At 39.5% G+C, this 14,384-nt stretch overlaps 1 protein-coding gene and 1 long non-coding RNA gene across 12 annotated transcripts in view; one reads left to right on the forward strand and one right to left on the reverse strand.

The window, feature by feature from the left end:
* LOC130682967 (uncharacterized) overlaps window positions 1–3,273 on the reverse strand; it is a 44,174-nt gene extending 40,901 nt beyond the window's left edge. Inside the window, exons 1-2 of the long non-coding RNA XR_008996468.1 lie at window positions 3,142–3,273; window positions 1,123–1,246 (exon numbers count right to left, since the gene is read on the reverse strand). This is a non-coding gene — a long non-coding RNA (uncharacterized LOC130682967). The remainder of the gene's footprint in view (window positions 1–1,122; window positions 1,247–3,141) is intronic.
* A 137-nt stretch (window positions 3,274–3,410) lies between these two features.
* Window positions 3,411–14,384, forward strand: part of ZNF658 (zinc finger protein 658) — a 31,835-nt gene continuing 20,861 nt past the window's right edge. For 3 of the 11 annotated variants that reach the window (XR_008996467.1, XR_008996466.1, XM_036904435.2), the window contains exons 1-4: window positions 3,455–3,542; window positions 5,783–5,809; window positions 11,465–11,591; window positions 11,870–11,965. Coding sequence is in view for 9 of the 11 variants with exons in the window: in XM_036904435.2 (XP_036760330.1) it covers window positions 3,516–3,542; window positions 5,783–5,809; window positions 11,465–11,591; window positions 11,870–11,965 (277 nt within the window). In the remaining 2 variants the exon portion in view is untranslated. Of the gene's footprint in view, window positions 3,543–3,665; window positions 5,810–6,255; window positions 6,322–10,120; window positions 10,235–11,464; window positions 11,592–11,869; window positions 11,966–14,384 lie in introns of those variants that run through there. The other 8 variants (XM_057498480.1, XM_057498483.1, XM_036904438.2 and 5 more) reach the window with 8 other exon arrangements.

Consider the following 14,384-nt stretch of genomic DNA (forward strand, 5'->3'; position numbering starts at 1 on the left):
ATGGAATATTATTCAGCCATAAGAAGAAAACAAATCCTACCATTTGCAACAACATGGATGGAGCTAGAGGGTATTATGCTCAGTGAAATAAGCCAGGCGGAGAAAGACAAGTATTGAATGATTTCACTCATCGGTGAAGTATAAGAACAAAGAGAAAAAAACTGAAGGAACAAAACAGCAGCAGACTCATAGAACCCAAGAATATACTAACAGTTGCCAAATGGAAAGGGACTGGGGAGGATGGGTGGCAAGGGAGGGATAAGGGGAAAAAGGGGCATTATGATTAGCACACATAATGTAGAGGGGTGCACACAGGAAAGGCAGTATATACAGAGAAGACAAGTAGTGATTCTATAGCATCTTACTATGCTGATGGACAGTGACTCTAATGGGTTATGTGGTGGGGACTTGATAGTAGAGGGAGTCTAGTAACCATAATATTGTTCAAGTAATTGTATATTAACCATACCAAAAAATAATAATAATATTAATAATAATAAAAAGGAAAGAAAAAAGAAAGAAACATGTAACAACATGAAGAGACCTTGGGGACATTATGCTCAGTGAAATGAGCCAGGTGGAGAAAGAGACATGATATCGTTTATATGTGAAATCTAGAAAAAAATGAACTCACAGAAACACAGGAGATTGATGGCTGCCAGGGTCCGGTTAGGGAATGAGGAAATGGGGAATGGTGTAAACTTCCAGTCAGAAGACGAATGAGATCTGGGGATCTAGCGTACAGCATGGCAACTCTACGGATAATCTGCTGTGTACTCGCAGTTTGCTCAGGTAGTGAATCCTACAAGTTCTCACCACAAGTGAGAAATGGTGAGTCTGCGAGCTGATGGGTGTGCTAACATTGACATATATGCATATGTCAATCATCATATTGTATACCTAAACTTACAAAGTTTATATGTTAATGTGATAGAAGAGAGGGGATGCGAACACAATAGTCCAAGCAGGTTTACTGCCAACCTGAGAGGGACCCCTCTGTGCTGGCCAGCAGAGCAAAGGAAAGAGAGTCTCTAATAGGTCAAGAGGCTTTTTATGGCCAGGGCTTCGGCGGGCTCTTTGAGGGGAGGGGTCAGGGGAAAAGTGGCCTTGTGGCTTGCTGACCTGTCCTCTGGAGAATGCTTGTAGCCTAGGGAAGATGACACCTAGGTCCCTCTGAGATGGTGGGCGGGCTTATTTGAAAGACCGTACTCAGGTCCGGATTCCATCAGATTGTATCTCAATAAAGCTGGGGGAAAAGAAAGAGTAAGAAATTATTCAATTATGTCAGAATAAATTAGCACCATATACAGGCATCTCTTACAGAAATGTTTTTTTCTGTTACATTGACCATCAGTTACCTTGAATTGTCATTGCAAAATGCTAAAGTTTCTTTTTCAAATTAACTTTAATTATGTCTTAATAAAGAGAAGTAGCTCATTTGTCAGTTATATTCATCTCTTTAAAATGCTCATTTGTAAGTTGTTAAGAAAGCAAAGGATATGGTTAGTGCATAATTTAAAAATATCTTACAACACACTTATTGGATAACACAGGATTTTTTTAGGTAGATTAAAATGAAATACTTCATATATTTAATTACTACAGGTGGAATGAGATTTCTTCTTTAATTAATAGAGTTTAATTATGAAGTATTGTTACCATGAATTTGAAAGAAATCATGGTTCTACAGTATTAGGATTCAGAGTCACAAGCTTCCCATAATACTCTTTAAGTCTTTTTACTATGCCTCAGTATACTCAATGCCTCCTTGATTAAAAGCAAAAGAAAACATTTTCATAGAGAAAATACAAGCCCTAGACATTGGCAAATGACTGCCTTCCGAGGATGATTGCACATTCCTACTTTAGCCACATTTTCATTTTTAAACACCTGTACATGGTTTCCTTCTCATCAAAATAAAAATATATACCAAATATATTTTCAGCACCTAACAACATTCATCATTTTAATTCATTTTGATAGGTAATTTCCTTCTTTTTTAATGAACATAAATACAATTTTTGAATGTTATTTTTTTCTATTCAATCAAATATAGTCAAACACATCAGTTTAAAATGATGTTGGGTACTAGAGCAAATAGTTCTAAAATTCATATGGAACCACAAAAGATCCCGAATAGCCAAAGCAATCCTGAGAAGGAAGAATAAATTATTCTTCCTTCTCAGGGGGATTATGCTCCCCAACAAAGCACAGGAGATTTTTTTAGGGCGGTGAAACTCTTCTGTATGATAATGTGATGATGGATATTACACTGGATCAAATTATGCATCTGGGAAATGCATAGAGAAAATCCAGAGAACTGAACAACACAAAAAGTGACTGCTAATGCAAACTATGGATTTTAAAATGCACCAAGCTAATGTAAGATGTTACTAATAGAGGAAACTGTCGGGCGGGGGGGTTGGTAAGAGGTGGGTATATGGAAACTCTTTATGCTTTCTGCTAGATTATTTTGTACACCTAAAACTGCTCTAGAAAAGTCTACTGAAAACAAATCATTATTTTGTCTTTGTGTCTCTCATTTGTCAGAGTCCGATGTATACATATGTTGGATTTCAAGGAGGGTTTACTAATGGAAATGCAAAATCGATATAAGAATAATTTTTGGTGTGTGTACACATATTTTCATGTATTATTGTGTCATTTTAACAGGTGGCTGTCTCCCACATCCTCAGAGCCAAAATGTGACTCATTTGTGGCAACGCTTGTTTCATTTTCTGATATTTGTTCTATTTCACAGCTGTATTCATAATAGATAACTGTGTGTACCTTTACTAATCTTGGCAACATGACTTTAAAAGGTACACTTATGGGGCAATAAACTCTCCTTAACCTCCCTCCACCAACTGTCCAACCCCATGCCCATGTCTTTAATGTGTATCAAAAGAAATTCACTCAGAATGGCAAAAGTAGTTAAATGAGCATTATATACACATATTACATATAGTAATGATTTTTGTCATTTTTCTAATTGTTTTGCTTAACTCTTAAAAAGTAAATTAAAAATACATGATTCATAATTGTAAATACAGAAGAATGTATCTTTAAAAACTAAACATTTCCTATTTGTATATTGTCAAACTAAGCAAAATAAATAATTTTTCTTACTATTTCTAATACCTAGTTCATATTCACGTTTCCCAGCTGTCTCTTGCAGCTATTGTTATTTCCAATCAGGATCATACTGAGAACCACACCTTGCAACATGTTTTGTCATAGAGTTGAAATCAAGCCTTAATCTCTGGGTCCTCTTGGAGAAAAGCCTTCGAGGTCACGTCCAACCGTCAAGTCTTCCAACTTCGTCAAACGAAGCGGAAACGCTTCAAAGGTTACTTCCGTTGGTCTTACTATTTCATGGGAAATGTAGTCTAGAATGTGCGAGCCCGCCGCGCGGCACTGTGGAAACGGGTCCTCGGAGCTCGCTCTGCGCATGTGCACGGCAGTCCCACTTTCTCTCCGGTCTGAAACGGTATCGTCTGGGCGTCTTTGGGTGTATGCGGCGGCTGGGGCTGCGCGCCCGGGTGAGGGCGCCGGGGACCGTGCTCCGCGCGGCCTGGGGCCCTGCCAGGTCGGGCCGGCTTGTGCCGGGGGGAGGGAGGGTGGGGACGGGAGCCGGAAGTCCCGAGAACCTCCAGGCGTGCCCTCCCCTCCCCAGGCCCCCGCGTGAGCGGTCCGGTCGGGCCCGTCAGCTCTGGGGGCGCAGGTGGGGCCGAGTCCTCGTCGGGAGAAGGTGTTCGGTGAGGGCGGCGGCAGGGGAGGGCGCCTTTGTGACCATCACGATAACCACGAGGTCGCTAACAGCAGTATGCAGTTAAAAACTGCAGTTTTTCTCAGAACTAAGGTGTCATCTGCAGAACATTTTGTTAAGTTCTAGTAATCGCTGTGTAAGCGGCTGCAGTCAGAAGACACTTTGGTTCCTTCGTTTGGTATTGCATTTAATGCTGACAATATGCCTACCTGCTATAAACATGCAATTTTTTTAAATGAAAGGAATTTTCCGGGGGCGGAATAATATACCCCAGGGCGCAAGCTGCTGGATGAGGCGGGTAGGATGCAAATACAAAGAGATTTTACTCCCTATCACCTGCCCTGCCCCAAACCCAGAGTTGCAAGCTTTGGAGCTCTTACCAGAGTAATCCCCAGATTTCCAGAGAAATGACTGTGATGTGAATGTGGACAGGGTCTCACTTCGAGTTAAATACAGACTGGCATTTATGGATGAATACTTCTATAAACTCTGGAACCCTCCTGCACTCTTAGGCTACTTTGTCCTCAAAATCACAGTCTCATAACTAATGCAGAGCTGGCCCATAGAAAGATAATGCAAACCAAATTTAAATTTTTTTAGTAGCAACAGTAAAAAGAAAAAGGTGATGTTAATTGTACTGAATTTAACTCACTGCCCAAAAATGTTACTTTGACTAGTCACACTACTAGTCTCTTAGCTGCATGCAGTTAATTGGTACAGTACAGAGTAGTACATTTCTAGTGGATTTCAGAAGAACCAGGTTTAGAGTATGAGATGATGGTTTCAAATAACATGAATTTATTGCTGAGGTCCAAGATCCAGCCCCTCTGTAGAAAAGTAATTATTCTAAGATAGTAACGAGGTAGCTTCAGGAACAACTGCCGCTTGTAAGAATGGCCCTTCAGACAGACCACTCAACCAGAGCTTCAGAGCAGATGCAGAAGGTTGTAGAAAGGAGCAGGCCTGATCTCTACCAGAAGCAGTTCTTTATCCGTGTATAGCATGACTTGGTGATGTCACCAGACCTGGACGTCATCACAGACTGACAGTATGCACTGGACCCATTTGCAGAGGGTGGTAACCTGGGGTTGAGAGGAATGGGCGACTCAGGCTGCACAGGAAAAACCACTTCACTGGATGCCGGTAAGAACATGATGTCCAAGGAAAGTGAAAGCAGCCAGAGCTGACAAAATCCTAAACAGCATCCCATTTTCTTTATTCTCTCACTCCAGATTCTGAGCTGTGCTCAGGCCATGTCCATCACCACATGTGGCATTTAGAGTTCTGCTGATGCTCCTTCTTTCCTGAACACAGCAAATAACAAAATGATAGTACAAGCGGCATTTTCTATTTTGGACACTTCTGGAGACCCAAAACTCTTGGGCCTGAAATGGAATGATTTTTGTAGAGGCAAGAACTAAGCACAGTGCTAATTGCATAGCACAGGTTAAGTACTGTAAGCATTTTATCAAAAGATGTTTTCTAGAAACTAATCAATTTAGAAAAAAAACTTAAAAATGTATTTCTTGCATAAGGCATCCCATCTTTATTTCAGAGTTTTCTCTGGAAGCTCTAGGTGTAAAGACTGACTGCAATCCTGTCTGAGTAATTTCTGACAGCACTAGTTTTAATGAAAGTAAAAGGTTTCACCTCTAATGTACCTAAATTGTTTTGCAGTCCTCTTGTTGTTTTTTTGTTGTTATTAGAAGAGAACATAAATTGTTAATTCATCAACAAAGAGCAATTTACCTTACTCAGTGAAAATGGCAGATTAAACCCACACAGCCATGTCAGAGATGCACTCTTTTAGGTGTTACAACCTTTGTGTGGGCTGGTCCTTCCCATCCCTTCTCACAAATATCAGAGATATTCTCCCATAGGGGAAAATTTTCTCCAGCGGATGTAAAATTTTTAGGTAAATGAACATAGGAGTTGTAAGGCAGACCAGGTTTCTCATGACCCTATTTCTCTTTCCTTCCCAGATAAACCTTCAGTTTTTTTACATTCTTCTAGGAGCAGCAGAAAATGAACATAGCCGAGGTGAGTTCGTTTTTAATGATGTATTTGTTTTACAGTGGATTTTGTTAGGGCTTAAGTGTCTATATGTCAGCATGGAAAAGTACAAATAGAAATATATCAGATGCATTCAGAGAAGCTTCGGAAATAAGGATGAATAGCAGAGCAAAGGTGGCATATGGATATATGCAGATACTCTGCTATTACTGATCGGAGCTCCAGATTGAGTGCTGAGGTTTTGATAGCCACAACAGAGTGTCAGATAGTACTTCTTTAAAGGTTGACGCTGGTGGGAAGATAAAGCAGATTGATTCCTCATAGAATGTAAAGACAATTTAAGATAAAAAATAATCTTTGTTCTTCAAGTAGGTGATTTAGTTAATAGTTTTTTGCTAATATAGAATAATATTAGAATGTTATGTTGTTTCTACTAGTTCTAAAATAATATAGCATGTTGCTTCTACTAGTTCTTCGGTAAAAGAAGGCATAATGAGATTCTACAACTTACTATGCTGATGGACAGTGACTGTAATGCGGTACATGGGGGGAACTTGGTGATAGGAGGAGTCTAGTAAACATAATGTTCCTCATGTAATTGTAGATTAATGATACCAAAATAAAATAAATAAATAAGAAGGCATAATGAACTTGGTTGATACTATTTTTCAGAAACTCAAATGGGTTGTAGAGTAATGCTGGCTTCATAGAATGAGTTTGGAAGTATTTCCTCCTCTTCTATTTTTTGGAAAACTTTGAGGAGAATGGATATTATGTCTTCTCTAAATGTCTGATAAAATTCAGTGGTGAATCCATCTGGCCTGGGGTTTTTGTTCTTGGGTAGTTTTTTGATTACTGATTCAATTTCATTGCTGGTAATTGGTCTGTTTAGATTTTCTATTTCTACCTTGGTCAGCCTTGGAAGGTTGTATTTTTCTAGAAAGTTGTCGATTTCTTCTAGGTTATCCAGTTTGTTAGCATATAGATTTTCATAGTATTCTCTAATATTCTTTGTATTTCTGTGGGGTCTGTAGTGATTTTTTTCCCTTCTCATTTCTGATTCTGTTTATGTGTGTAGATTGTCTTTTTCTCTTAATAAGTCTGGCTAAGTGTTTATCTATTTTGTTTATTTTCTCAAAGAACCAGCTCTTGGTTTCACTAGTTTTTTCTATTGTTTTATTCTTCTCAATTTTATTTATTTCTACTCTGGTCTTTATTATGTCCCTCCTTCTGCTGACTTTGGGCCTCATTTATTCTTCTTTTTCCAGTTTCAATAATTGTGACTTTAGACTATCATTTGGGATTGTTCTTCCTTCTTTAAATGTGCCTGGATTGCTATATACTTTCCTCTTAAAACTGTCTTCACAGAAGTTGGGGCATTGTGCTGTTGTTTTCATTTGTCTCCATATACGGCTTGATCTCTGTTTTAATTTGGTCACTGATCTATTGATTATTTAGGAGCATGTTGTTAAGCTTCCATGTGTTTGTGTGCCTTTTTGTTTTCTTTGTACAGTTTGTTTGTAGTTTTATACCTTTGTGATCTGAGAAGTTGGTTGGTAGAATTTCAGTCTTTTTTAATTTACTGAGGCTCTTTTTGTGGCCTAGTATGTGGTCTAGTCTGGAAAATGTTCCATGTGCACTTGAGAAGAATGTGTATCCTGCTGCTTTTGGGTGTAGAGTTCTGTGGATATTTGTTAGGTCCATCTGTTCTAGTGTGTTGTTCAGTGCCTCTGTGTCCTTCCTTATTTTCTGTCAGATTTATCTGTCCTTTGGAGTGAGTGGTGTGTTGAAGTCTCCTAAAATGAATACATTGCATTCTATTTCCTCCTTTAATTCTGTTAGTATTTGTTCTACATATGTCTGTGCTCCTGTGTTGGGTGCAGTTATTTATAATGGTTATATGCTCTTGTTGGTAGGTGATTTTTTTTCTGTCTGGCTGCTTTTAATACTCTGTCCTTGTCTTTGATCTTTGCCATTTTAATTATTATATGTTTTGGTGTTGTCCCCTTGGGTCTCTTGTGTTGAGAGATCTGTGGACTTCTGTGGTCTGAGAGACTATTTCCTTCCCCAGATTTGGGACATTTTCAGCAATTATTCCTTCCAAGACACTTTCTATTCCTTTTTCTCTCTTCTTCTTCTTCTGGTACCCCTATAATATAAATATTGTTCCATTTGGATTGGTCACACAGTTCTCTTAATATTCTTTCATTCCTGGAGATCCTTTTATCTCTCTCTGCCTCAGCTTCTCTGTATTCCTGTTCTCTGATTTCTATTCCATTAATAGGTCTCTTGCACCTCATCCAGTCTGCTCTTAAGTCCTTCCATTGTTTGTTTCATTTCTGTTATCTCCCTCCGGAATTTATCCCTTAACTCTTGCATGTTTTTAGCTCTATCAGCATGCTTATGAGTTATTTTGAACTCTTTTTCAGGAAGATTGGTGATTTCAGTCTCTCCAGGCCCTCTCTCTGGTGTTTGAGGGATTTTGGACTGAACAAGGTTCTTCTGCCTTTTCATGGCGATGGGAGTGGTCCTTGGCGAGTAATGTGTGTGTCAGCTGGGAGAACAAAGTCCCTTCCTGTTTGCTGGTCGCCTTGCCCGTCTCCGCTGCCTGTGCCAGTCAACTGTATACAGGGAGCAGCCTCTGGGTTAATTCTCTGAGCTGCTGTGGGCGGGGCAGCCCTCAGGATGGCCTAGGGCACTGGCAGGGGTTGCTGGCCAGCAGCGCGTGTTTTCGGCCAGAACAGAGCCCGTTCGTGCCTCCCGGACTCTGCGCCCATCTCCTTTGTCTGTGCTGGTCAACAGTGCCCAGGGGAAAACCTCTGGGTCAATTCCCTAAGCTCCTGTGGGCAGGGCGGCCCTGGGGATGGCCTATGGTATTGGCAGGGGTCGCAAGCGAGCAGCGTGTGTTCTGCCGCAAGAACGGAGCCCCTTTGTGCTTCCTGAACTCTGTGCCAGTCTCCCCTGCCTGTGTCGGTCCCCGACACATGGGGTAACCACTGGGTCTGGCCTGATTAGCCACGTGCAGGGAGAAGACTCTGTGTGGTTGCTGTGAACAGGGCTGCTCCCTGGCTGTTCCACAGCAATGGCGGGTCAGCCCGTTTGCTTGCAGTGCTGGCAGGGGGAAATGAACTGCAGGCTGCTTATCACCATAAGGGGCTTCAGAGCTGTGTTGCCGCCCAGGATGTTAGGGCCCCTGAAGTTCCTTAAAGTTCCCAGCCTGCTGGGCTGAGTGTGCCAGGATGATTTTGTCCACCTGTTAAACCCTTGTCCCTTTAAGACTTTTAAGCCCCCACTTTCCTTTTGTCCCAGGGCAGCCAGCTGTGGTAACCTGTTGGCAGTCTTAGTCTTGGATTTTGCTTTTCCATTCCTCTAATATCTAGTACACTATGCAATGTGTGTCTGTGCTCCCACTGCACATTACTAGGGCTGGTTATTTAGCAGTCCTGTGCTTCCACTCCCTCCACACTCTGATTCTTTTCCTCCCACTGGAGAGCTGGGGTGCGGGGAGTGCTCGGTCCCCCCCAGTCATGGCTTTGTATCTTACCCTTTTCCATGAGATGTTGAGTTCTCACAGATGTAGATGTAGCCTGGCTATTGTACTGTATCTTCTGGTCTCTCTTTTACGAATAGTTGTATTTGCTGTATATTCAAAATGTATATTGTTTTGGGAGGAGATTTCTGCCACCTTTCTTGTGCCACCATCTTGAGAATCCCCTTTTAAGCTTCTTGATGAAGCCATTGTTTGCCTCAGCTGTTACCCAGCACCTCAGGAGGCCTCTAAGTTAAACAAATGCATGAGGATGAGGCTTTCACACATGAACTCTGGGTTAGTTCAAATAAAAGTATCCTTGTAAGTGGGTTCTTTCAGGGAATCACCAAACAGGCCACATAAAGACAGTTTTCTGGGAATGAGGCTGTGAGAGACCCCAGTCCAGTTTTGCCATTCCAGTGGCTGGCAAGCTGCTGGCTGCAGACCGTTGATTCTCACATTACTGCAGAGTTGTGTGTGTCGTGGGGGGGGAACAGTTAAGTTAAAAACACACAATGTCACTGTTCCTACTGTGACTCAGCTATTTTCCTTGTGTAAAAACCCCACAGATTGCCTTTGTTAGCATCTACAGTTCTTGCTGGGCTTTTTGTTGCTCATGTGGAGGAAGGAGCATTGGGCCCTTGATTCACCATTTTCACTCACATCACTTGTTAGCTTACTTTTTTTTATCCAAGTGACTTTTATTAAGCCAGATATTAAAGAGATTGGCAAAAATGAAAGCAATGTCACTTTTCTCTCTCATTTCTTTAGTTTTAGAAAAATAGTTAAATTTTCTTAAATTTTTTTAGACTAAAATTTCATGAGAGGTGTTCCTGTTCCTTTTTTCATTTATTACCAGCTGTTGGCACTGAACTTCACACAGAGGAGGTACTAATACTGAAGATGTGAGTGAACAAATAATTGTATGTAACTGGAAAAAACTTGTTTCTGTCTTCTCTCTCAGTCTACTTGCCTTTCATCAATTTTTAATTGTGATAAGAACAGTTAACTTGAGATCTAACCTCCTAATTTTTATGTGTCCAGTACAGTGTTATTAATCACAGCAGATCTCTGGAATATAATGATTTTTCAGAACTGAAACTTTATTCCTGTTAAACAACAGCTCCCCATTTCCTCTCCTCCAGCTCCTTTGGAACCTTTTGTTTTGGAAACTTTCCCTTTTCTCAGTTGCCAGAACTACCCTCTCCTGATCGTATTGTTACTTTTTAGAAAGTGCCTTCTCTGGTTCTGTGGCCCTGCTCTTCCTGCCTCTTTAATATTTATGGTTCTTTGGATGCTAGTTTTGGTACTTGTCTTTTCTCAGTCCCTCTGCTTAAGATGCTCTCTGCCTCTGCTAAGTTCAGTTATCACCCAAATTACTAATAACTCTTAAATGCTCATCTTCATCCTAAACCTCCCATCCATATTCTGAAACCATTGTGTTTTAGATCCTTCAGTACCAGCATGAACAGATCTATCTCACTAAGACTTGTAACATGATTTTTTCCTTTTGTTTCCCAATGTTTGTGTTTGGCATCAGTATTCAGAAAGCTGCTCATAAGCTAGACTGGGCAGCTGCATGGGAAAGTCATTGCCAAATTGGCTGCCCCTGCTCTGTGACTGTGTTTTTATCCTCATACTCACTGCTGTTACTTCTGTGTAGGTGGGGTTCTCACACGCTGCGCTCTGATTTCAACTCCTTGGAAGTTCTTCCCCCTTCCTGAGCTTTAGATTTATATATCTTTTTGCACTTATTTTACATAAGTTTAATCATGTATATCTCTATAGCTTACGTGTATCTTCTTGGCTCCCATTATTTGTAACTACATTGTCTAGTGAGGGAATGAACATTCTAGCATTCTCTAGAACTCAAGATACCCAGGGTAAGAAGAATTGTAAACATCTTCTTTATATTGAATTTTTCTGTCTTAAAAACCTTTAATACATGAATATACATAAATGATGAATTATGATAAGTTAAAAACCTTTTTAACTACTCAAGTAACTCCAAAGTTAAAGACAAAATTAGGTCAAGAATGGGCATCCTTTATAACCATTTCCTTAGAGCCATAAGAGTATACACGAAATGTAGTAGTTCTCAGATGCATTTTATCACATACTTCTGAACTTTTGAACAAAATATTCTGTTACAGGGGTCAGTGTCATTCAAAGATGTGACTGTGGAGCTCACCCAGGAGGAGTGGCAGGCCCTGGGCCCTGCGCAGAGGACCCTATACAGAGATGTCATGCTGGAGAACTACAGCCACCTTGTCTCAGTGGGTGAGCAAACCTTCCCAATGACTCCACCTAGGTTACAATTCATATTTTAAAATGCTCAGAACATGTGGACCCATTATAGACATGATTGCTGTTCAGACTTCCAAGAGGTCAAGGTAACTGAAATCTTTAGATCTCATGTTTGTGCCATTACTTTCCCATGGAAAACTTCACATGAGCACCTTTATTTTACTGCTCTTGTTGCTGTATCTTTCTCCACCTTTGGAAACCAAAAAATCCATGGGTCTGGTCTATACATACCTCGATTGTTACTTTTATAGGGTATTGCATTACTAAACCTGAGGTGATCTTCAAGTTGGAGCAAGGAGAAGAGCCCTGGTCCTTAGAGGAAGAATTCCTACACCAGAGGCACCCAGGTGGGTGAGCACTGACAGAGGGAAACACCTGGGGTAGTTAGACCTTAGTACGGAATACTTTTGCATGTGTGTTTCCTTTTAAATCATTTTATTGGGAAAATTCCACACCATAGAATTTACCCATTAAAAGTGTACAATTCAGTGGCTTTTAATATACTCACAGATAATGTGTCACCAGCTTTTGTCACCTCAAAAAGAAACTCTTTAGCTATCACTTCGCCATCCCTGTGTCCCCTCCATCTTTAGCAACCACTAATCTACTTTCTTCCCTCTATATTTGCCATTCTGGACATTTTATATAAATGGAGTCACTCACTATGTGGTCTTTTGTGACTGGTTTCTGTCACTTAGGGTTACATGTAGCATGCATTAGTACTTCATCCTCCTAATGGCAAAATAACTCATCATGTGAATGCACCACATTTGTTTGTCCCTTGATCAGTCAGTAGACATTTGGGATTCCACCATTTGGCTGTTACTGAGTAATGCTTACATAAACATTGATAACAAGTTTTCCGTAGACATGCTTCTATTTCTCTTGAGTTTATAATTAGGAGTGGAATTGCTGAGTTATATGGTAATTGTGTGTGTGGCTTATCAGACTGTTTTCCAAAGTGGCTGTACTGTACCATTTTGCATTACCCAACAATAGCATATGAGGATTCTGATGTCTCCACATCTTCACTAGCACTTGTTATTATCTTACTTTTTGTTCTAGTCATCCTTGTAGACTGAAGTAGCATATCATGGAGATGTATTAGTCATCTGGCCCTGCATAACAAAATTCCATAGCTAGTGTGGCTTAAACAACAGAAATTTCTCACAGCTTGGCTGGAAGTCCGAGATGACGATGCCAGCAGGGTTGATTTCTGGCACTTCCTGCCTCTTCCTGACTTGTGGGTGACTTCTTTCTCCCTGTTCACCACATGGCATTTCCTCTGTGCATGTATGGAGAGAGAAAGAGCTTTGATGTCTCCCATAGTTCTATAAGGGCACAAGTCCTGTAGAAGGATGACACCATCCTTATGACCTCACTTAGCCTTAATTACCTCCCGAAGGGCCTTATCTGCAAATGTAGTTACATGGGGGATTAGGGCTTCATATATGAATTTGAGGGGAGACAAAATTCAGCCCATAGTAACTTCACTGATCACTAATGAAGTCAAGTATCTTTTAATGTGTTTATTGGCCTTTGTGTAAGCTAGTAAAGAATTCTAGGAGTTTCAAAAACTATAGTTACAATATGATTCCTAAAACAGAAGAGTAAAAATCATCTAAGTGTATTTACTGTAAGTTTTTGTTAAGCCATTTAAACAGATAGCATAGTACAAAGACTGATATAATTTAGATCAAGCATATCTCCCAGTCACTACATGTAAATGATTGGATCATATTGCTAGGCTAAAAAAGATATCCCTAAATAAGTATCTTAGAAAGATTGTAGTAAAAGAGTAATAAAGTCATTAAGTCAATAAAAATAAAATAAGGTTTCATGTTCTGTATATCATACAGGTTTGAATATAGGCAATAAGTGTATTACCTTAAAAGAGGACCCACTAGCTCAAGAGCATAGGTTAAAGTATATCTTTAAGCATTTGAATGGCTTCATCAAACAATATGAAATCAGTGATCATAAAACAGAAAATAATGGAATTACAAGAATTTTAAATTTCTTAAGATTAGGAGGATATCATAATATAGTTCATCTGATTAAATGTAGATACTCTCGACATTAAGTAAATATGCTTGTAGGGATATTTTTATTAAAAGAAAACCACGTATTTGTGTTTGCTGAAATCAAAGAACAAGCCTTTCATTTTCCCATGGAATAGTCGTAAGATAGTGAAAATACAGTTTGAAAATATAGTGTTAGTCTACAAAAAAATACCAATAAACCCAGTAAATCAGAATCACCACACTCTCTCAACATAGTTTGATAAATTAGTAAAGTGGAAATTTTCATGGAAATGTTATCACCTTTAAACAGTGTATAAATAATGTGTAAAAGAAAGGAAATCAAATCCAAAGTTGAATGATATTTATAAAATAATAAAAATAAATGTACATATTAGAAACCTTAGTGTATAGCTAAAAACAGTTAACAGAGGTAAATTTGTAATCTCATATTTATATTAATAAATTAAGCAAAATCAACAAAAATATGCTAATAAAAGCAAAATTTAGAAGTGAAATTAAAAAATAATAAACTGGAAAGCAAACTGTAGAATGTTTCTCAAATAAAAACAATGATCAAAACATTAGATAACTGTAAAAATGACAGAAGAAAAGTACTCATATAATAAATTCAAAAGGGGATGTATTTGTAACAATTTAATGCAATACCAAACTAAACCCATTGACAAAGAAGAGCAGTGGGGGAGGACTTGCTCTACCAGATGGCATGGCTTTACATAAAGCT

This window comes from Manis pentadactyla, chromosome 3, assembly GCF_030020395.1.
Source record: "Manis pentadactyla isolate mManPen7 chromosome 3, mManPen7.hap1, whole genome shotgun sequence".
In the NCBI taxonomy this organism is placed as follows: domain Eukaryota; kingdom Metazoa; phylum Chordata; class Mammalia; order Pholidota; family Manidae; genus Manis; species Manis pentadactyla.